This window comes from Ahaetulla prasina, chromosome 17 (assembly GCF_028640845.1).
Source record: "Ahaetulla prasina isolate Xishuangbanna chromosome 17, ASM2864084v1, whole genome shotgun sequence".
Classification (NCBI taxonomy): domain Eukaryota; kingdom Metazoa; phylum Chordata; class Lepidosauria; order Squamata; family Colubridae; genus Ahaetulla; species Ahaetulla prasina.
The window spans coordinates 3,377,046-3,400,465 of NC_080555.1; the positions used below are offsets into that span (position 1 = coordinate 3,377,046).

At 48.6% G+C, this 23,420-nt stretch overlaps 1 protein-coding gene across 3 annotated transcripts in view; it reads left to right on the forward strand.

The window, feature by feature from the left end:
- Positions 1 to 21,916, forward strand: part of EFNA3 (ephrin A3) — an 85,279-nt gene extending 63,363 nt beyond the window's left edge. The window contains exons 3-6 of one of the 3 annotated variants that reach the window (XM_058160430.1): positions 15,681 to 15,970; positions 19,633 to 19,698; positions 20,107 to 20,184; positions 20,928 to 21,916. In XM_058160430.1, the coding sequence (XP_058016413.1) occupies positions 15,681 to 15,970; positions 19,633 to 19,698; positions 20,107 to 20,184; positions 20,928 to 21,049 (556 nt within the window). In that variant the 3' untranslated portion in view covers positions 21,050 to 21,916. The remainder of the gene's footprint in view (positions 1 to 15,680; positions 15,971 to 19,632; positions 19,699 to 20,106; positions 20,185 to 20,927) is intronic. The other 2 variants (XM_058160428.1, XM_058160429.1) reach the window with 2 other exon arrangements.
- Positions 21,917 to 23,420: the final 1,504 nt, after the last annotated feature.

Below are 23,420 nucleotides of genomic sequence, written 5' to 3' on the forward strand. Positions count from 1 at the left end.
GGTTCTCTGCCCTAATGATTTCTTCCAACAACCAGCTTGCCAAACTGCTCAGAAAGTTAACAACTGGTTCTCCCGAAATGGTGCGAATTGGCTGAATCCCACCACTATCTATCTATCTATCTATCTATCTATCTATCTATCTATCTATCTATCTATCTATCTATCTATCTAATCTCTCATCTATCTAGCTAATCTCTTATCATCTTTCTCTCTTATCTATCTATCTATCTATCTTCTATCTATCTATCTATCTATCTATCTATCTATCTATATCTATCATTCATTCTATATATCTATCATTCTCTTTCTATCTATATCTATCTATCTTCTATCTATCTATCTATCTATCTATCTATCTATCTATCTATCTATCTATCTATATCTATCATTCATTCTATATATCTATCATTCTCTTTCTATCTATATCTATCTATCTATCTATCTATCTATCTATCTATCTATCTATCTATCTATCTATCTTATCTATCGATCTATCGATCTATCTGTCTATCTATCTCGGATAGACACAATGCAACCTTTGGGTGCGTTGACAACATCCTGGTCTGCTTTCCCTCCGCCAGTGACAAGCTGCCCGCTGTGGTACCCACCCTGTGCCCGTCTCTGGCTGGCACGGACTGCATCCTGTGTCTTACTCCTGTGTTCCTGCTCCTTGCTTCCTCCTTGCCAAAGCGTCCGGGAGGGTGGTCTCGGGGGGGTGGGGGGTCCCCCGGGTGCCGTGCTTGGCCCGCTCTCCCCTGCCGTAGCCCTGCCAGCCTCCTTCTCCTCTGCCCGCCCAGCTTCCCCCCGACAGGATGATGGAAAGTGTCATTCGCCGCCCGTGAAAGCTGTTCTAAAAACCCAGTCGTGCAGAAGCAATGCCACTCCGTTCTGCCTGGGGGGGGGGGCGCTTAACTCTTCCTCGGCCAACCTGCCGTGTGTGTGTGTGTGTGTGTGTGTGTGTGTGTGTGTGTTTGCAGAGCTTCCCACGGAGGTGGGGAAGCAAGGTCCACAACAGGGGTGTTTTTGGGGGCTGTCCGTCCATCTTTGGTTTCTCCAAGGTAGACTGCCTCTGAAGCTGGAGGCTCAACGTCAGAACACCCACGCTGAGTGGGTGAGATAAAGGGACTGGCATTTCCTTTCCCGAGGGACATTTAAGGCCTTCTCTGAACTCGATGCCAGGCAGACTTTTTTTTTTTTCTTCCCCTGGCTGGAATTATTGAGCCTTCCCTCTCCCCGGGGTAAAATAATATTTTTATTTATTTATTTATTTTATTTATTATTCATACTTTTATACCGCCCTATCTCCCTAGGGACTCAGGGCGGTTTACAGCCATATATAAATATATATATATATATACAGGATAAAACATTAATTAAAAAAATTAAATTAAAATTGCGTTTTAATATTATTGTGCCAATCCATGCGTCGCTCTTTCCTAAGCCGTGACATTGAACAACCGGCGCGCGGGCCGTCCTCTACGTACGACCAGGTTGGAGCCCGCAGCGTTCCCGGTGGCCGAGCGAGACGGCCATTGAGTTGAGTTTTGCGCCGTTTTACGAGCTTCCTCGCCACCGCCGTTAAGCGAATCCCTGCCGTCCTTCAGGGAGGGGCACGGGGGTTAAGTGAATCGGTTTCCTCCCGCTGACATTGCGTGGTTGGAAGGTTGCCGAAGAGGGAAATCACGCGACACACACACGCACCCCATTCCCCCGGGACGCCACGACCGTCATAAATACGAGCCAGTTGCCAAACGCCTCAATTTTGATTTTACGAGATGCTGCACGGCTCGTAAAGGTGAAAACCGGGTGGTTGGTTTTTTTTAGTGCCGTCGTAAGTTGGAAACGGTCCCTAAACGAGCTGTCCGTAAAGTCGTGGGCTGTCTTGATTTGCAAAGACTTTTTTTACAAAGACGAGGACTCGTCCTCGAGACTCCGTCTGCAGCTTTCGTAGCCCAGGCGCGCGAGCCGCGAACGGTGGTGTCACGGCACCCCTGCAAGGTAGGACAGCGGCGTCCGAACCCTGGGTGTCAAATCCTGCCCTTCTTCCCGTCGCCGGAATTCCCACTCGCTCCCTTCCCACCCCCAGCGTTGCTGTGGCAGAGTTTTGAGACAGGAAAGGCAGCCAAGCAGTTCTCTGGTGAGAAAGTGAATTATGGTGTCCTTTCGTACAACCAGCAAGCGCACCGCACGTTATAAGGCAAAGCTCAAGGCTAAGAGAGTGTTGGGGGGGGGATTTTGGGCACACACACCCCATTCCCCCGGGACGCCACGACCGTCATAAATACGAGCCAGTTGCCAAACGCCTCAATTTTGATTTTACGAGATGCTGCACGGCTCGTAAAGGTGAAAACCGGGTGGTTGGTTTTTTTTAGTGCCGTCGTAAGTTGGAAACGGTCCCTAAACGAGCTGTCCGTAAAGTCGTGGGCTGTCTTGATTTGCAAAGACTTTTTTTACAAAGACGAGGACTCGTCCTCGAGACTCCGTCTGCAGCTTTCGTAGCCCAGGCGCGCGAGCCGCGAACGGTGGTGTCACGGCACCCCTGCAAGGTAGGACAGCGGCGTCCGAACCCTGGGTGTCAAATCCTGCCCTTCTTCCCGTCGCCGGAATTCCCACTCGCTCCCTTCCCACCCCCAGCGTTGCTGTGGCAGAGTTTTGAGACAGGAAAGGCAGCCAAGCAGTTCTCTGGTGAGAAAGTGAATTATGGTGTCCTTTCGTACAACCAGCAAGCGCACCGCACGTTATAAGGCAAAGCTCAAGGCTAAGAGAGTGTTGGGGGGGGGATTTTGGGCACACACACCCCTGCCCCCCCACCCCCCGCTCTTGAGGGATGGCTGTTGCAAGGACAAAAGCAACTTCCCCAAATTCTTCCGAATTCCCCCCCGCCAGTTGCCATCCCATTCGAGACACGATTCTGGAATCCAGAATTAACAGGAAGCGGGGAGGGGCCCCTCGGAGGTCTTCTAGTCCGGCCGCAGAACCCGCGGGGACAGCCAGGTTCGCCTTAACAACGAAACGTCGCTGATTGGGAACCGCCGCAGTGACGCGCTTAACGAGACGCCGCAAGGGGGAGGCGTGGGAGGGGGGGCGAAGCGAGCTTCGCCGGTGTCTCACTTAGCAACGGAAATTCTGACTCGGTTGTGGTCGTAAGGTTGAGGACTACCTCTGTGTATGTGTGTGTGCGCGAGAGAGAGAGAGCGCACACACATATAAACACACACACACATATATCTGTATATATACACACACGTGTGTGTGTTGAGAGAGAGTGATAGAGATTGATAGCTAGGTACAGAGGTATAGAGGTATAGCTAGGTATATAGAGGTATAGATGATAGAGAGATAGAGAGATATAAAGATATAAAGATAGATAAATATGACATAGAGAGAGATAATAGATAGAGAGATATAGTGATAGATATGACAGAAGAGAGAGAGAAATGATAGAGAGAGTTAACAGAAGATAGATAGATAGATGATTGATAGATGATAGATATAGAGATATAGTGATAGATATGACAGAAGAGAGAGAAATGAGAGAGAGAGAGAGAGATGACAGGAGATACAGTAGATAGAGAGAGATGATAGATAAATAGATGATAGATATATAGATATAGTGATAGATATGACAGAAAGAGAGAGAAATTATATATATATATATATATATTTGGTTATTCGGGTTTTCTCCCGCGTAAAATTGGAAGTGTCTTGGCGACGTTTCGACAAAGTCTCATTCGTCATCTTCAGGCTTCAGCTTCGTGCTTCTGGGAGCAATGTTGCTCCCAGAAGCACGAAGCCTGAAGGTGGCGAAAGGGACTTCGTCGAAACGCCAAGACACCTCAGAAATATATATAGAGAGAGGGGGGGGGAGAAGAGAGATGGCAGAAGATACAGTAGATAGAGATGATAGATAAATAGATGATAGATATATAGATATAGTGATAGATATGACAGAAAGAGAGAGAAATTATATATATATATATATATATATATAGAGAGAGAGAGAGAGAGAGAGGTGGGGAGAGAGATGACAGGAGAGAGAGAGATGATAGATAAATAGATATAAAGATATAGTGATCGAAATGACAGAGAAGAGAGAGAAATTAGAGAGAGGTGAGGAGAGAGAGAGAGATGATAGATAGATATAGAGATAGATATGACAGAATATATATATATATATATATATATATGTTTTCTGAGGTTTTCGCGGGTGTTTGGATGTAGGTCCTTGGCTATTCGGGTTCTCTCCCGCGTAAAATTGGAAGTGTCTTGGCGACGTTTCAACGAAGTCTCATTCGTCATCTTCAGGCTTCAGCTTCGTGCTTCTGTCTCCTTCAGCTTCGTGCTTCTTGCTCCCAGAAGCCGAAGCTGAAGCCTGAAGATGACGCATGAGACTTCGTCGAAACGCCAAGACACTTCCAATTTTACATGGAGAGAACCGAATAACCAAAGACCTACATACAAACACCTGCGAAACCTCAGAAATATATATAGAGAGAGGGGAGAGAGATGGCAGAAGATACAGTAGATAGAGAGATGATAGATAAATAGATGATAGATATATAGATATAGTGATCGATATGACAGAAGAGAGAAATTATATATATATATATATATAGAGAGAGAGAGAGAGAGGTGGGGAGAGAGATGACAGGAGAGAGAGAGATGATAGATAAATAGATGATAGATAGATATAAAGATATAGTGATCGATATGACAGAGAAGAGAGAGAAATTAGAGAGAGGTGACGAGAGAGAGAGAGATGATAGATAGATATAGAGATAGATATGACAGAATATATATATATATATATATATATGTTTTCTGAGGTTTTCGCGGGTGTTTGGATGTAGGTCCTTGGCTATTCGGGTTCTCTCCCGCGTAAAATTGGAAGTGTCTTGGCGACGTTTCGACGAAGTCTCATTTGTCATCTTCAGGCTTCAGCTTCGTGCTTCTGTCTCCCTTCAGCTTGTGCTTCTTGCTCCCAGAAGCACGAAGCCTGAAGATGACGAAAGAGACTTCGTCGAAACGTCGCCAAGACACTTCCAATTTTACGCGGGAGAAAACCCGAATAACCAAAGACCTACATACAAACACCTGCGAAAACCTCAGAAATATATATAGAGAGAGGGGGGGGGAGAAGAGAGATGGCAGAAGATACAGTAGATAGAGATGATAGATAAATAGATGATAGATATATAGATATAGTGATAGATATGACAGAAAGAGAGAGAAATTATATATATATATATATATATATATAGAGAGAGAGAGAGAGAGAGAGGTGGGGAGAGAGATGACAGGAGAGAGAGAGATGATAGATAAATAGATGATAGATAGATATAAAGATATAGTGATCGATATGACAGAGAAGAGAGAGAAATTAGAGAGAGGTGACGAGAGAGAGAGAGATGATAGATAGATATAGAGATAGATATGACAGAATATATATATATATATATATGTTTTCTGAGGTTTCGGTGTTTGGATGTAGGTCCTTGGCTATTGGGTTCTCTCCGCGTAAAATTGGAAGTGTCTTGGCGACGTTTCGACGAAGTCTCATTTGTCATCTTCAGGCTTCAGCTTCGTGCTTCTGTCTCCTTCAGCTTCGTGCTTCTTGCTCCCAGAAGCACGGCTGAAGCCTGAAGATGACGCATGAGACTTCGTCGAAACGTCGCCAAGACACTTCCAATTTTACATGGAGAGAACCGAATAGCATCATATATAAATATATATATATATATATATATATATATATATATATATATATATATATAGAGAGAGAGAGAGAGAGAGAGAGAGAGAGAGAGAGAGAGAGAGAGAGAGAGAGAGAGAGAGAGAGATAAAAGGATAGATAGATGGATAGATAATAGATAGATAAAGACAGGAAAATAGATTAGATAGAGATGATAGATAGATAGATAAATAGATAGATAGATAGATAGATAGATAGATAGATAGATAGACAGACAGACAGATATGACAGAGAAGAAAGAGAGAGATATAAAAGTCGGTTTCTTTTATTCTGGAAATGCAAATGAGCATAAAAAAGCTTTACGCGATCCGGCTTGTGCAAATTGGTTTAAGATTCCTCCCCGCCAGAGCTGGGGGTTTTTTGCTTAATATTCTGAATAAACAGAGCCTGCCTCCCTTCTTGGGGAGATAGACAGCTCTTTCCACTTAGAGAAATCTTTAAGCAGGCACAGAGGCATTTATCTCCATACAAATGGCTGTAATCCGTGCCGGATCGATCTTTTCTTCTCCTATTTTTTTCCCTTCTCTCTCTCTCTCTCCCCTTCTAATTACTTTTTTTTTTTTAATGCTCCCAGAATTTGCAAAACGCCAAAGGCGGCTTCAGAGAAGGAGGGATGGTGGTGGGTTTGTTTTTACTTCACCCTGTTCTGCCATGCCTGCCTTGCAGGGCTGTTGTAAAAAAATACAAGTCATTGCGACTGTTGGCATTTTCCTCCCCTCTAATTCCCCATCCATCCATCCTTCACTTGTCTCCCTCCCTCCTTCCTTCCTTCCTCCCTTCCTTCCTTCCTTCTCCTTTAATTGTCCTTCCTTCCTCCTTCCCTCTTTCTTTCTTTCAGTCTTTCCTTCCCTCCCCTCTAATTCCCCTTCCATCCATCCATCCATCCATCCATCCATCCATCCATCCATCCATCCATCCATCCTTCACTTCTCCTTCCTTCCTTCCTTCCTTCTCCTTTAATTGTCCTTCCTCCCTCCCTCCCTCCCTCCACTTTCTTTCAATCTTTCCTTCCCTCCCCTCTAATTCCCCTTCCATCCTTCCACTTGTCTCCTTCCTTCCTTCCTTTCTTCCTTCCTCCCTCCCTCCTTCTCTCTCTCTCTCTTTTTCTTTCTTTCTTCTCTCTTTCCCTCTCTTTCCTTTTTTCTCTCTCTCCTCCCTCCTCCCCTCCCCTCCCATCTTCGCAGTTTGGCCTTCCATCTTTCTCTCCTTCCCCACTCTGCCATAGGACTGACACTGCTGCCTCTGGGCATGTACAGAGTGCTTTCCCGCCCTCCTTTTAGTTCCTTTTCTAAGACTTTTATCCTGTCCTTGCAGATTAAGAGCCGGTGGGGTGTGTGTGTGTGTGTGGGGAGGCAGAATCTTGTTCTGGAGAACGGTAAGCGGGATTAAGTTTGTGTTTTTCTCACTCTCAGCTTCTGGCTGGGTGTCAGATCCTAGCACGCTCGGGTTCCCCTCGGGAGGAGCGTCTCTCTAACCCTTCGCTTGATTAAGAGGCCTGTTTACCAGCCTGCTGTGACTTAATAAGCCCCATGGCAGGAGACGCTCTCCTGGGGAGGGGGGGTGACGTCCCAGCGGCCCCCTCCCCAGAGGGAACCGAACGGGGTGTTCTCTGCACACCTTTGTGACAAGCGACAACCGGTTTGTGCTCTTGCAAAACCTCGCTTGAAATGTCTTTATACCTTGCCGAGCAAGCCGAAATTCCACAGGAGGAAGGGATTGAGCCTCCTTAGTAGAGGCAAGTCTACCTGCACTCTCCCAGCACCGGCAGGAGATGGGAGGCCTGGCCTCTTAAGGAGAGGAATAGAGCCTCCTCAAGCAGAGGCAGTCTACCTGCGCTGTCCCGGCACCAGCAGGAGGCGGGAGGCCTGGCCTCTTAAGGGGAGGAATAGAGCCTCCTTAGTAGAGGCAGTCTACCTGCCTTCTTCCGGCATCAACAGGAGGTGCGAGGCGTGGCCTCTTAAGGGGAGGAATAGAGCCTCCTCAAGCAGAGGCAGTCTACTTGCGCTGTCCTGGCATCTTGTAGGAGGCGCAAGGAAGGGGGCCCTCTCTTCTGAAAGGAAGGGGAGGAAGAGAGACAGTGTTTACGACCGTCCTTCCCCCCACCCGTCGTTAAGGGAATCGCCACCGCCGCTGTAAAGTTAGGCCACGCGGGTCGTTAAACGAAATCGGTCTTCCTTGTTAGCTTTGCTGGTCAGGCGATCGCCAAAGGGGGTCGCGCTATTTCCACCCCACCCCCCCCGCGACCGTCATAAAGACGAGTCGGTTGCCTTAAGCGTCTGAATTTTGATCGGGCGTCCACGGGGAGTGTTGCGAGGGTGTGAAAAAACGCTCCAGAGTCACTGTTTTTAGTGCCGTGGTAACTCCGAAGAGTCACTAAATCGTTATCATCATCGTCTTTTAACGACCCCATAATCCCTTGCGGGGGTGGAGTCTTGGGCAAATGAATGGAGCTGAGTGTTTTACTGGCCGGATGCCTTTCGTGTTGCCAGTGCGGAGTTTTGTTCAGCAGATAATATTCTCAGAGAAATATCTGCCTCTACCTAGGATCGTCCAGGCCCACCTATATTTCTGTTTGCAAGTCTTTCTAGTTTCTACTCGGCTGTCTCCAGCTACCGCCACGTCCAATATGCTATGTGATTATTTATGTCAACGCAGCCAGGCCGAGCCGTAAAGCTCGCTTGGCAAACCACGATGCCCGTGCCGCCCCCCCTTGCCCCCCGTGCCAAGCTGCCCAACCACACGGCCTGACGATGCCAACACAGGATCTGACTGGCAGGATCTGACTCAGTCCTGCTTGGGTTTTTCGCAGGACGCTCGCCAAGCGCGGAGGGCCCGTCCTGGCTTGTCAGAGACCTAAATCCACGGGAACATTCCCAGGCATGAATCTTAGGCTGGTGGGAAGAGCTGGCATGTTCCAGAAAAATTGGCATGGCAGATGCTTTGGGAGAGAAGATGGCACGGAGCCCGAACGGGAATGGCTGCAGGCAGTTCCGGAGCAGGGCGATTCACCCCGATTCTGAGCATCTTCTCTTCTTCCAGCCGACAGGGGGAAAAAACAACGCCCCCACGCCGGATTTTTTTCCAATTCCGAAGAGGCAGCAGATGGTCAAAGCTTGGTTTTCCTGGGATGAGGTGCCTTGCCAAGAAAGCCGAGCTGGAGAACGAAGGGGCTCAAAAACACAGCTTCTGAGCATGCACGGAAGGCCTCTGAACCTTCGGCTCGGACATCTCCTGCAGCACAATCCAGTTCTCCGGATTGCGCGCCGGATGGTCCCGACACGCAAGGAAAAAGTTGACGGGGCGGGACGAAGAAAGGAAAGGAAAGTTAGAATTGCACAATGTGTGGCGAAATTTATTAGAGCCGTAAGCTGGGTGATTGAGAGCTCATGAGGGCCGCCAGTTTGCGGCTATTTTTTTCTCGCCGTTTTCCAAGGAGTTAGAGGTGTATAAACGTTCACACCCTTGCAATTGCCTCTTGTTGGTGCATTTTTGGGCGTCCGTGCCAGTGGTGGGTTTCAAATTTTTTTTACTACCAGTTCTGTGGGCGTGGCTTGGTGGGCGTGGCAGGGGAAGGATACTGTAAAATCTCCATTCTCACCCCAGTCCAAGGGAAGGTAACTGCAAAATCCCCATTCCGTCCCGATCAGCTGGGATTCGGGAGGCAGAGACTAGATGGGGGCGGGGCCAGCCAGAATTTTTACTACCGGTTCTCCGAACTACTCAAAATTTCTGCTACTGGTTCTCCGGAACTGGTCAGAACCTGCTGAAACCCACCTCTGGCACACGCCAAAGGGGGTGGGGGTCGGTTCTATACAGTGGTGGGGTTTCACATTTCGCTGCTACCAGTTCGCCGCGCACATGCTCACTTCGCTCACACACCTTCCGCCCGGCCTTCCGCGCATTCGCCCAGCCTCGAAACCGTGCCTAAATAGGACGGCATAAGAGCCAATGATGGCGAACCTAGGCCTAAAGTAGCACGCGAAGCCAGGTTACCCGGCACGCACGGCCTTGCCTGTTTGTCGTCCGGGCTTTCTGGCCTGCATGCGCACACGGCGATCAGTTGTCCGTGCTCACGGCAATGTCGAAATCTCCACTACCGGTTCTCCTGAACCGGTATAAACCGGCTGAAGAGCAACCTCTGTTTCTGCAGTTTTGCAAGGTGGTTGAGGCCCCTGACGGAGGTCGAAAGATGATTTGGAGAAAGGGAAGGAAGAGAGAGAGAGAGAAGAAAAAAGAAGGACTCTTTTCTATTTTTATTTTTATTTTTTTTTCCCCCGACCTCAATGCACCATTGCAGATGTCACCGCGGTTCCTGTTGCTCGTGCCGCGCCGTCTTTTTCGCGGAAGCTAATTAATTGGCGAGCCTCGGGCTCGGCGTGTTTGTGTGTGCGCACGCATATGTGTGTGTGTGTAAGTGTGTGTCAGCGGGCCGCGTCTCAGGCTGTCACAATTATCAAAGCGGCCCCCGATTAGAGCCGGCGGGGGTCTCCCTGGAGCAGATCAGAGCCTGGCTTGTGACACAAGATCAGCATAATGGAGGCTCCCAAGAGAGACCCCCGCTTGCCGGAATTGGGTAACAGGATTAGCGGTGGTGGAAGCACGGGGGGGGGGGAGAGGTGGATTTCTGGACCCCCGCCAGCCAGCCAGCGTGCAAAACCTCGCAGCCCCCAGCCTTGGCGTCCTCTGGAATGGCAGGACCCATCATCCTCGGCCCACCACAGGGCTGGGTTCCCATGAAATTGCCTCTGACAGGGGTCGAAGCTGGAACAGGATATAAGAGCTGGCGTGAGGATTAAAAAAGAAGGATGAAGGATGGATGGGTTAAATAGAATAGAATAGAATAGAATTTTTTATTGGCCAAGTGTGATTGGACACACAAGGAATTTGTCTTGGTGCATATGCTCTCAGTGCACATAAAAGAAAAGATACGTTCATCAAGGTGAATAAGATGGTAGCTTGTGTTTGACGGGAGTGGGGGGTCTTTCCTGGCTATTGTTATATTTTTATTTTTTAATTTTGCAGGGTTTAGATTTTACGGTTTGTAACTCTATGGGGCTGTAAGATGGGGAGGGAGGGAGGAAAGGAGAGAAAGGAGGAAGGGATAGGGAAGATGAACGGGTGAAACGAAGAAAAGATGAGAGGGAGGAGGAGGAGGGGTGAGGAAGGAAGGAAGGTGAAAAGCAAAGAAAGAGGAAGAAAAGATGAGAAAGGGAAGAGGAGGGTGTAAGGAAGGAAGGAAGGGGTAAAAAAGAAAGAGGAAGAAAAGAAGAGAAAGGGAGGAGGAGGAGGGGGAGAAGGAGAAGGAAAAAGAGGGGTATGAAGGGAAGAAAGGATGGAAGAAAGAGTGTATAGGGAGGAGGGATGGGTAAAAAGGAAAGAAAGAGGAAGGAAAGATGAGAAAGGAAAGATGGAAGGAAGAGGTGTGAGGGAGAAGGGAGGGAAGGAAGGAATAGGATTAAAAACAGAAGGAAGGGAGGGAGAAAGTGGATGAAGAAGGAATAGGGTAAGGATGGAAGGGAGGGAGGAAAGGAGGGCGATGATGGCAGGAAAGAAAGAAGAGAAAGAAGATGAGGAAGGAAAGAAGGAATAGGATGAGAACGGAAGGAAGGAAGAGAGAATGGATGAAGAAGGAAAGAAGGAATGGGATAAGGATGGGAGGGAGGGAGGGAGGGAGGAAGGAAGGAAGGAAGGAAGGAAGGAAGGAAGGAAGGAAGGAAGGAAGGAAGGAAAAGAAAAAAGGCGAGAGAGAGGGAGAAAGAGGAAGGAAGGAAGGAAGGAAAAGAGAAAGAAAAAAGGTGAGAGAGAGGGAGAAAGAGCCCATGATGTCTCCAGAATTCACTCTCTCTCTCTCTCTCTCTCTCTCTCTCTTCCTCCCTCCCTCCCTCCGTTTCTCTCTCTCTCTCTCTCTCTCTCTCTCACACACACACAATTACCTGCTTTTCCTCCGGAGCTCCCTTGCCTTAATTGCCTTGCAAAGATTGCAATTAGTGCCTCTTGACATGGTGAGCTGCTTTGGGGCTGCTGCTCCTTCGAACAGCCCCTGCAGGGAAGGAGGCCGGCTTGTTCTCCAGAGCCCCAAATCCTCCAGGGTCCTTTTCGAACCAACCTTCGGGGGAAGTGGGGGAGAGAAGCTGCTCCCTCGGTGGAGGAGTCCACCTTTTGCAAAGCTGGGAGAAAAATCCGGATCCTCAACCTGAAGGTGCTCAGGCAGGTGCTAAGAATAAGCGACCGGAGATCAGAAATATCAGCCTGCTTTAAGACGTGGGGGGGGGGGACTTCAACTCCCAGAATCCCCCAGCCAGCCTGCTTTAAGATGGGAGGACTTCAACTCCCAGAATCCCCCAGCCAGCATGCTTTAAGAGGGGTGGACTTCAGCTCCCAGAATCCCCCAGCCAGCCTGCTTTAAGATGGGAGGACTTCAACTCCCAGAATCCCGCAGCCAGACTGCTTTAAGAGGGGAAGACTTCCACTCCCAGAATCCCCCAGCCAACATGTTTTAAAATGGGTGGACTTCAACTCCCAGAATCCCCCAGCCAGCATCCTTTAAGATGGGTGGACTTCCACTCCCAGAATCCCCCAGCCAGAATGCTACAAGTCCACACCTTTTAAAACAGCAGAGGTTAAGAAATATTCCTGCAGAATGCAATATGCAACCCTTCTCTTTCCTGGACCGCACTGTGAAGCCCCGTCTTTCTGCCCAGTGGGACCAAGCATGATGGGATCTGGAATTCCTCATCTGCTGGTCAGAAGATCGTCAAAGAAGGATCACAAAAGGGGATCCCCAGGAACACTGCGACCGTCATAAGTATGAGCCAGTTGCCAAGCGTCTGAATTTTGACCGGGGATGCTGCAACGGTTATAAGCCTGGAAAAACCACCCCAAGCCGCTTTTTTGGGGGGCCGTCGTAGCTTCAAACGGTCACTAAACGAACTGTCGTAAGTGGAGGGCTACCTTACACAAAGATGTGGTTGTATGTTGTGTTACTTTTTCCTCTCTGTCTTTTTTTTTCTTCCTTACTTTGGAAGGTGCCGAAAAACGGCTTTATTGCAGAAGCGTTTGCAATAAAAATATTGAATATTTTTTTAAAAAATGGTCTTTTTAAATTCCATCTAAAAACGTGTTAAACGCGGTAAACAGAAGGAGCAGCCACGTTTAAAACAGCAACGGGGGGTGGGGGTCGCCTGCCAAAAATCCGGAGAAAAATCATACAGACTGTTCCGAACTGTCAATAAGGGAGGGAGGGAGGGAGGGAGGGAGAGAGAGACGGAAGGAAGGGAGGAAGGAAGGAAAGAGGGAGGGAGGGAAGGAAGGAAGGAAAAGAAAAAAGGGGAGAGAGAAGGAGAAAGAGAAAGAGAGGAAGGAAGGAAGAAAAAGAGAAAGAAAAAAGAAGATGAGCGAGAGAGAGGGAGAAAGAGAAAGAAAGGAAGGAAGGACGAGAGAAAGAAAAAAGGTGAGAGAGAGAGGGAGAAAGAGAGGAAGGAAGGCAAAGGGAAAGGAAAAGGTGTGAGAGAGAGGGAGAAAGAAAGAGAGGAAGGAAGGAAAAGAGAAAGAAAAAGGCGAGAGAGGAGAAGAGAAAGGAAGGAAAGAGGGAGGGAGGAAGGAAGGAGGGAGGGAGGAAGGAAAAGAAAAAGGCGAGAGAGGAGAAGAGAAAGAGAGGAAGGAAGGAAGAAAGAAAAAGAGAAAGAAAAAAGAAGATGAGAGAGAGAGGGAGAAAGAGAAAGGAAGGAAGGAAGGAAAAGAGAAAAAAAGGTGAGAGAGAGAGGGAGAAAGAGAAAGAAAGAGGAAGGAAGGAAGAAAGGAAGGAAAAGAGAAAAAAAAGAAGGCGAGAGGGAGAAAGAGAAAGGAAGGAAGGAAGGAAAGAGAACAGGCTTTGAATCCTAGTTTACCAACTCGGCTTGTCCGAGACCTTGGCGGCTTTTGACGGTGGGCTTAACCCGCCGTTCGAACGGGGCTGGGTTCAAAATTAAATCCCCTCGGCGTAAATAAAGTTTATTTTAAAGCAGATCGATGGGTGCGAATCAGAACGAAGGAAGGGACGTGGGGGCGGAGGAGGAGAAACGGAGCTTCTGCAACCCAGATCTGGGCCCGTGGGGTGGGAGTGGGAGTGGGGGGGGGGCGAGTTTTCTGTCGGATCGGTGAAGGCTTCGCCAACCTTGTGGCTACTCGCAGCAAGACGACTGCAGATGGCTGTCCGGTCCAATTTAAGGAGCTGTCCATCACCAGGGGGTGGGGGGGGTTGGAGGGACCCCCCTGGCGGTCTGAGAAACACTGATGTCATTTAAAAGCAAGGACATTCCGGAGCGAGTCGGGCCTGTTTTTAGATAAAAAGATTATAAAGGGTTTCTCCCCCCCCCCACTCCAAATAAATATGCCCAGGCTCGGAGAAGGAGGTTGTGTATAGGTCAGCTTGGCTGAGACAGAAAGGATAAATGGGGAAATGATAAATGCCTTCCTTCCTTCCTTCCTTCCTTCCTTCCTTCCTTCCTTCCTTCTTTCCTTCCTTCCCTTCTTTTCACCCACTCCTCTTTATAACTCTTCCCTTCCCTTTCCTTTCTTCCGTCCTTCCTTCTTTCCTTCCTTTCCTTCCCTTCTTTTCTCCCACTCCTCTTTATAACTCTTCCCTTCCCCTTCTTTCCATCCTTCCTTCTTTCCTTCCTTCCCTTCCCTTCTTTTCTCCCACTCCTCTTTATAACTCTTCCCTTCCCCTTCCTTCTTTCCTTCCCTTCTTTTCTCCCACTCCTCTTTATAACTCTTCCCTTCCTTCCTTTTTCCTTCTTTTACCCATTTCTCCTCATCTTCCCTTCCCTTCTTCCTTTCCTTCTTAGTTCTTCCCTTTCCTTTCCTCTCCTTTCCTCTCCTTTCCTTCCTTCCTTTCCTTTCCTCCTTCTTCATCTCCTCCTCCTCTGTCTTTCTTTCCTTCCTTCTTTTCACCCATTCCTCCTCTTTATCAACTCTTCCCTTTCCCTTCCTTCCTTCCTTTCTTCCATCTATATCTTCTTTCTCCTCTCTTTCCTTCCTTCTTTTCACCCACTCCTTCTCCTTGTCCTTCCTCCCTCCCACCCTCCCTTCGCTTATTTCTCTGATTTTTTTTTGGCCCTTGCAATCTCTCTTTCCAGATTTCTGTTTCCTGATTGTTTATTTGTACCCTATGACTATCATTAAGTGTTGTACCTTATGATTCTTGATGAACGTATCTTTTCTTTTATGTACAATGAGAGCTTATGCACCGAAGACAAATTCCTTGTGTGTCCAACCATACATGGCCAATAAAAAAATTCAATTCTATTCTATTCTATTCTATTCTATTCTATTCTATTCTATTCTATTCTATTCTATTCTATTCTATTCAGAGGGGAGAAAAGAACATTTTGTACATGCTCAGATACCCGTGTTTGAAAAACTCCTCATGGAAACTCCTCCTTCCTCTGCCTAACTCCTCCTGGCTCTCTTCCCAAGCTAACCTTTAGAAGGGAGGGCCTTCTCTGTGGGGGCTCCTACCCTGTGGAATGAGCTTCCCCCTGGACTCCGACAATTGTCTGACCTTAGGACCTTTCGCCGCGAACTTAAAAGCTATTTGTTCCGTCTCGCTGGACTGGCTTGATTTAAAAAAAAATAAAGTAAAAATTAATTTGATTAATTGGGGTTTTAAATTTTTAATAATTTATAGGGTGTAATTGTGTTTTAGTTTTGGCCAATTGAATGAGTTTTTTAAGGGTTGTTTTTTAATATTGTCTGTTTTCCTGTATTTTAACTGGCTGTTCACCGCCCTGAGTCCCTCGGGAGAAGGGCGGTCTATAAATTAAAATATTATTATTATTATTATTATTATTATTATTATTATTATTATTATTATTATTATTATTATTATTATTATTATTATTATTATTATTATTATTATTACCTTTTCCTCCTTCTCTTCTTTCTCCAGCTTACGGCGAGAGGGCTACACGGTCCAGGTGAACGTCAATGACTATCTGGACATCTACTGCCCCCATTACAACACCTCGGTGCCCGAGGGGCGCATGGAACAGTATATCCTCTACATGGTGAGCCTGGAGGGGTACCAGACATGCGACATCAGCCAAGGCTTCAAACGCTGGGAATGCAACCGGCCTCGCGCCCCACACAGCCCCATCAAGTTCTCGGAGAAGTTCCAGCGTTACAGTGCCTTCTCACTGGGTTATGAGTTCCACGCTGGCCACGAATATTACTACATCTGTGAGTCGGGCGTCTTTTCTCATCTTTACCCTAACGTTTCATCGGTGGGATGTGTTTTTTCATTTGGGTTGCAATCCAAAAACTTATAAGTAACTGATAAGCATTTATCAATAGGACTTAGACTTGTGGGCAAGAATCAGCCTGCAATACTGAATTCTAACAGGAAGGAAGGACGGAAGGAAGGAAGGAAGGAAGGAAGGAAGGAAGGAAGGAAGGAAGGAAGGAAGGGCAATAGCACTTAAACTTATATATCGCTTTACAGCGCTTTTACAGCCCGCTCTAAGCGGTTTACAGAGTCAGCCTCTTGCCCCCAACAATCTGGGTCCTTGTTTAACCGATCTCAGAAGGAGGGAAGTCTGAGTCAACCTTGAGCCTGGTGAGAGTCGAACTGCCAAATTGCAGGCAGCTGGCAGTCGGCAGAAGTAGCCTGCAGTACTGCATTCTAACCACTGTGCCACCGCGGCTCCATTGACGGCCTAATGCTAGGCCAGGAAGGAAGTTTGGCTCGGTTTGTAACCCCACCTCCCTTTGTCCGGTCGTGTCCAGCTCTAGAGGGCCAAGGAAACCATTGTTGTCCGAAGACATTTTCCATGGTACCTATTTATCTGCTCGCATTTGCATGCTTTCGGACTGCTAGGTGCGCAGGAGCTGAGGCAAGGAATGGGAACTCTCCGCTTCACGCAGCGCCCGGGTCTCAAACCCAGGCTTGTCAGTTTTCCAGCTGACAGGCTCAGCGTCCTTGATAAATTCATGCAAAACGGGTTGATCAGGGTTTATTGGTCGTGAAGATTGCACGTTACATCCCCGATTCGGGCTGTGTCGTTCCAGACACCAGTTGAGTGGGAACGATGTACTGGGAGACGTGTCCGTCTTGAGAATCCCCAGTGGGCGAAATCGAACACCAAATTAAAAGGGTTTTGCCCCGAGACCACAGGGCCATGCCAAACTTGTATATCACAGTTTGTTAGACCATAGAATGATGGTCTATCTGAGGATAACGGGTTTCCTGTAGGACGAGTTCAGACAACCCACTCCCTCACAGACTACAGGTAGTTCTCAATTTACGTCCATTCACATTTAATGACCGTTTGAAGTCTCGACGGTGCTGAAACAAGTGACATATCCTCGGACTTATGACCGTGGCAGCATCCCCATGATCATGTGAACAAAATTAGGGGCCCCTGGGTAAACCGGATCTGTTTACAACTGTTGCAGGGTCCTAGGGTCATGTGATCAGCCTTCCCAGCCGGCTTCCGACAAACAAAGTCCATGGAGGAAGCCGGATTCACTTAGTGACGGACCCAATTCCCAGTTGTGGTTGTAAATTGAGGACTGCCCATAAATGACTCCATTTAGGCTTGGCAAGCTGGAGCTCGTCACTGTGTGGTGCAAACCTTCAAAATGCAATCGATTGCATAAACTGGGATTAAGTTCTTTTTGCAGTTTAGCAGCTCAGCTAAGCAGGAGAATATGGCTTTTATCCACCAGGGGGAGCCCTCGACCAAGCTCAGCTAAGCAGGAGAATATGGCTTTTGTCCACCAGGGGGAGCCCTCGACCAAGCCATCTTTTAGGCCTCTTGCGGCCTAGCCTTCCTCCAGTCCTCAACCTTTGGCAATACGGATTCGTCATAAAGTGAATTTGATCTCTTCCTCCGCTCACAAAAACATTTTGCAATTGGTGTGCGTGTGACCTTTTTAAGGGACCCAAGACTCCTGCCTCCCACCTTTAGGGGTCCAGATGGATGGCTTCATTTAACAACGGTTGCTAAGTGAATCCAGCTTCCTCGTTGGACTTTGCTTGTCCAAAGGAGGATCACACGCCCCACCACCACCACCCGGGGACACTATGACAGTCATAAATACGAGTCCGTTGGCCGAAGGTCCGAATTTTGCTCACGTTAACCGTGGGGATTGCAACGGTTGCAAGTGTGGGGGGAAAAAACAGCCCTTTTTCGGTGCTGTCATCCCTTTGAACGCTCACCGGACAGACGGACGGAAGTCGAGGACTTACCTATGTTGTTGAATAAGCAACAACATAGGGATCAATCAGGGATCAATCAGGGATCAATCAGGGATCACACAACCCAGGGGCACGAAAACCGAAGGAACCACCTTCTGGGCTTAGGGTCTTATTTGAATCCCCCCTCCCAAAAAACAGCCAGTCTCCCTTCGCCCCCAAAATTCCAAAAATCACCCGCTGATTTTCTGCTTTTTTGGGGGGCGGGGGGGGACACAACTCCCCTCCCCCCCCCGAGATTTCAAATCTCTGGTTTAAAAGCTTAGAGGGCAAAGAAGCCCCCTCCTCCATTGGCAGCTGAGCGCTATTGCCGAAAGCGGCCGCGATTCGATTTTCTTTTTCTCTCCGTAATTGCGCTCCGATCAAGCTGTGAGATTAAACATTTTACTCAAGATCGGAGCCCGAGTCCCTTCGCCCCTTACCCCACACGCTCCCCCCTCTTGCTTCTCTGGCTCTCGGCAAGGAAAATCCGCCCTGGATCAATTTGCTAATGGCTCACAAATCATCCAGAGGAGGAAATAAAAATAAAATCGGGAGGGGGAGAGGAGGAGGAGGAGGAGGGGTACATGGAGGTGGGGGGGGGAGGAAGAGGGGCTGGCTGGATGGGGAATATCTGGGAGGTATCCAGTGTGTTAAATTGGGGGGGGGGGAGGGAGAGAAGGTGTGAGGTGTCCAGATTGGGCTGGGGAGGATGGGAGTTGGAGGTGGGTGGAGAAGGAAGGGAGAGAGGGAGAGACCGAGGGAAGTAGGGAGGAAGGAAGGAACAGGAAAGGAAGGAAGGAAGGAAGGAAGAAGAGGGGGAAGTGAGGGAGAAAGGAAAAGAAAGATGGAAAAAGAAAGCAAGAGGGAGAGACAGAGGAAAGGAGGGAAGTAGGGAGGAAGGAAGGAACAGGAAAGGAAGGAAGGAAGGAAGGAAGAAGAGGGGGAAGTGAGGGAGAAAGGAAAAGAAAGATGGAAAAAGAAAGCAAGAGGGAGAGACAGAGGAAAGGAGGGAAGTAGGGAGGAAGGAAGGAACTGAGGAAAGGAAGGAAGGAAGAAGAGAGAAGGAAGGAAGGAAGGAAGGAAGGAAGGAAGGAAGGAAGGAAGGAAGGAAGGAAGGAAGGAAGGAAGGAAGGAAGGAAAAAGAGGGGGAAGTGAGGGAGAAAGGAAAAGAAAGATGGAAAAAGAAAGCAAGAGGGAGAGACAGAGACAGAGGAAAGGAGGGAAGTAGGAGGAAGGAAGGAACTGAGGAAAGGAAGGAAGGAAGAAGAGAGAAGGAAGGAAGGAAGGAAGGAAGGAAGGAAGGAAGGAAGGAAGGAAAGTGTGGGAGAAAGGAAAAGAAAGAAAGAAAGAAAGAGAAAGAAAGAAAGAAAGAAAAAAGAAAGAAAGAAAGAAAGAAAGAAAGAAAGAAAGAAAGAAAGAAGAAAAAGAAACAATTCTAGTCCTCATTGTTCAAACAACAGGAGGTTTCCCCAAACTTGCTCATCCCACTGCTCCATCCCACCTCATTTTCCCTGCCTGATTCCTGCTCCCCCCCCCACTCCCCAAGAATCTCTCAGCAGATCTGGGGATGAAATCTTTTTCCTGCCAAGCCAGGAATACGGTGAATCGGGTCAAAGATGGCCGACACCAATTCCGTCCTTTGCCTGTTGTTGTTGTTTTCCAGCCACTCCGATGCACAGTCATCGCCGGTCCTGCCTGCGAATGAAAGTCTTCGTCTGCTGCCGTTCCCGTAAGTGACCGCTTCCTTTCTCCATTTCCCGCCCCCCACTCCCTCGTACCAAAAGCGTTCGAGATCCGTACTACCGCCCTTGAGAAATTCCAGTCAAGCCAAGCTGCTAGTCCTCATGAAGGATTGAGATTTCTTTTCTCTCCCACCCCCTCCGTGATTACAAGGCAGCCCCTCTGACCCTCGATACCCGCCTGGGAAAAGTAATTTATCTTTGCAGAAAACTTACTCCTTAAGTTTTCGGATTCACAATTTACATCGCCTGTCGGCTGAACTACCACACCCATCGTAGGAGCCTGTACTCTGGGCCTGGGGGACAGGAGGGCAGCTAAAATCTTGCCGGGGAGGGGTCCTTCTCGTATCCCACCACCCCTGGAAGTAATGCCTTCTCCCCCCCTCTCCTGCCCACAGCGTCGTTTTCTGGGGACAGAGCGGTTCCAACTCTTCCGCCATTCACTATAGGGCCCGAAGTGAAGATTGAGGATCTGGGTGAGTTCCATGTACCATTGCCCGGGAAAGTGGGGGTGGAGAGGCTGGGACCACCACCACCCCTTTAAAACGTAGCATCCTGCCTCCTTGCCGATTGGGCCTCTTGCTGGGAGACGCTGAGGAATCTCCCAAATTTTGGAGATTCTCGGGTCTAGGACAACTCGCCGCTTCCAACTCCCGACGGCCAACTCGGCCAACTCGCCGCGAGACAACTCAACCCTGTTTTGAGAGAATAACAAGAGTTGGAAGGGACCTCAGAGGTCTTCTAGTCCCACCCCCCTGCCCCAGCAGGAGACCCTGTGGGGTTTCAGACCCGCAACTTCGTTTAATCGTTTCCTTCAGGGATTATCGGTGACTACCATTTATTTATTTTTTTGATCGAAATCCTTGTAACTCGGCGTCGTTCTAGATGGACGTCCTTTTATTCTTATTGTTACTGGCAGCCACGGTTCTGTCGAAATTAACCGTAACTTTTGTATTTGTTGAATTTTTCCCCACGGAGAGTGGTTCCGTGGTGACTTGGCCGTGGCGAGTTGTCTCCCCTCCCCGCCTTCCGCTCGAGGGTTGGCGCACCCTTGTCGCGGTCGCTTGTCCTGTGCGGCGCGCCGTCGAGAAAAACCGTTTTGAGCAGGATTGACTGGGGGAAAGAGGGCACGCCCTACACTTCCACCTCTTGGTTTGTTCCCCCTACCACTTTTTAACCCTCTCTCCCTTTCTCTTTCTCTCCCCTCCCTCAAATACAGATCATTTTAACCCCGAGATGCCGAAACTGGAGAAGAGCATCAGCGGAACAAGTCCAAAATGGGAACATTTGCCTTTAGCCTTGGTGGTGGCTTTCTTCCTTATGATTTTCCTGGCCTCCTAGCTGCGTGGATTGAGAGGGGGAGAGGGCCCAGCAGTAGCCCGCTCCCCAGATGTGCCCGGTTTCCTCCCCAAGGTCTCCTTGGCTGTTGGTTGGCGGACAGAGCGAAACAAACAAAAGTATATTCACCTGTGAAATTTCAGAGGGAGACACACTTGACACAGCTGGGTGGGAAGGTCGGGGGCCCCCCGAAGAGAACAGTGAGATTTCGTGGGCGTAACTCGCCTACATCCGGATATCGTGATCCGTGCTTCGGCGTCTTCGCCGCTTTCCACCATGCGCCGAGGAAACGACCCTGCTTTAAAGGCAGGATCCAGAATTGAAGACACACACACACAAACAAAAAAATCGGGGGTGGGGGGAAAGGGGGAGGTCTTCTTTTCTTTTCCCTTTTTTTTTTTAAAAAAAAATTATCATTCTGCTATTCCTGAGCGCGGCGACTGTGTATCGCCGTCCTTGTATCCCTTTCGTTGTCTCGCCCGTACGAGCGGACAAACGGGCGGACGTATCCGCAAGGTCATACTCGTCGAGGATTTGGGGTGGGTCAGGACACGGACCGTTTGCTTTAGCCTGGCCGTTCGGGGGGAAGTTGGATTGGAAGGGGTGGCCAGGGAATGAGACCACCACCACCACCCCGCTTGGAGAGGGGCGTTGCGCCCCGCGGAGCTTTCAAGATCCGAGATTTTGCGGAGTCCGCGCCGTCTCCCCGCTGCACGTCTCCAGCTCGACGGACACCCGATGTTTTTTTGAGGGACGCGGGGGGAATCCTGTACATATCTCGTGTGTGTTCTGTACAGAGAGGCACCCTTATAATCTTGTGTCTATAGATTATATGAAATTGTTCTCGTGGGGGGTTGGGGGCGGGGTTGGCGCGGGACAGGCACCAGCCTGCCTGTTTAAGCCAGAGTCTTTTTTTTTTTCTTTCTTTTTGGGGGTGGTAGCGGTTGGGGGGATGGGGGGCAGCTCTTCTCGTTTGTCTTCTGTGAAGACCAAACCTATGCAAGCAGCACAGTCACTTTTTTTTTTCTTTCGGGGGTGGGGGGTTTGAGGGGGTGTTTGGGGAGGGCGGGTCAGTGGTAAAAGGGCCGGCCAAAATCCATGCGATAAAAAGAAGAATATGATGATGATGTACGGGGCAAAAAAACAAACAACCCAAGATTTCTCGCTAGGTGTCCGTGTGTTAGTTGGTTTGACGGCTTCTTATTTTTGTTTTCTTAACTTTTGGGTTTGGGATTTGATTTATTTTTTTTATTTTTGGGTTTCTTCCCCCATAAAAGAACTTTGGCTTGTGGTTTTTCATATACTTCCTCTTAGTCTATTAAAAAAAAAATTGAAATAAAAGGCGAAGAAAAGAGAAGAAAAAAAAAAGACACGACAAGAGTGTTTCCTTTATTTGGCGTCCTGGGGTCTTCGTTGGTTAGTTATACATCAGTGTCGACGAACCTTTTCTGGCACAGAGCACCGAAACGGGAAGCGCGCGCGCACAGGAGCGCCAGAAATGGGAAGAGCGGTTCCCCCGGTGTGCATTGAGCTTCCGGTTTCCGGTTACTGGTCTTCCGGTTACTGGCACGCAGACATGCGGGAAGACCAGCTAGCCGGCTGATCTTCCGGTTTCCCGCGTGCGCGAAGACCAGCTGGCTGTCGCACCGGAACCGGGAACAGCAACGGGCGACGGCTAGAGAGATGGCTCTGCGTGACACTTCTGGCATGTGTGCCATAGGTTCGCCATCATGGTTATAGATCATCGGCTGATGGGGCGGGATTGAGGATTTGGGGAGGGGGGGAAATGGGGAGGGGGGCAGGCTTGTTTTCATCGATGAATATCTCGTTTTCTCCTTCCCCTTCCTGCTCTTCCAGTTCCTTCTCTCCCTCTTTTCGTTTCCTTTCGCCTTTTCTTCTGCCTCTTTCTTTTCTTCCCCTTCTTGTTCCTCTTCCTCCTTCATTTCTTTCGCATTCTTTCCTCCTCCTTCCTCCCATTCCTCTCCTCTTTCATTCCTCCTCTTCTACCACCACCTTTTCTCATCCTTCTTCTCTGCCTTTCCTTCTTCCCCTTCCCTTCTTTCTTTCCTTCTCTTTCTTCTTCCTTTTCTACCTCTTCCTTTTCTTCTTGGTTTGATTCCTTCTTTCATTCCTTCTTTCACTCCATCTTTCATTCCCTTTTTGGGTGTGAAAACAAGAGAGGAGGGTGGGGTTTTTTTCATCGATGACTATCTCATTCTCTTCTTCCCAATCCCCTTCCTCCTCTTCCTCCTCCTTTTCCAGTTCCTTCTCTCTCTCTCTTTCTCCTTTTCCTTTCTCCTTTCCTTCACCCTCTTCCTCTTTTCTTCCCCTTCTCATTCTTCTTCCTTCTCCTTTTCCTCCTCCTCCTCCTTTT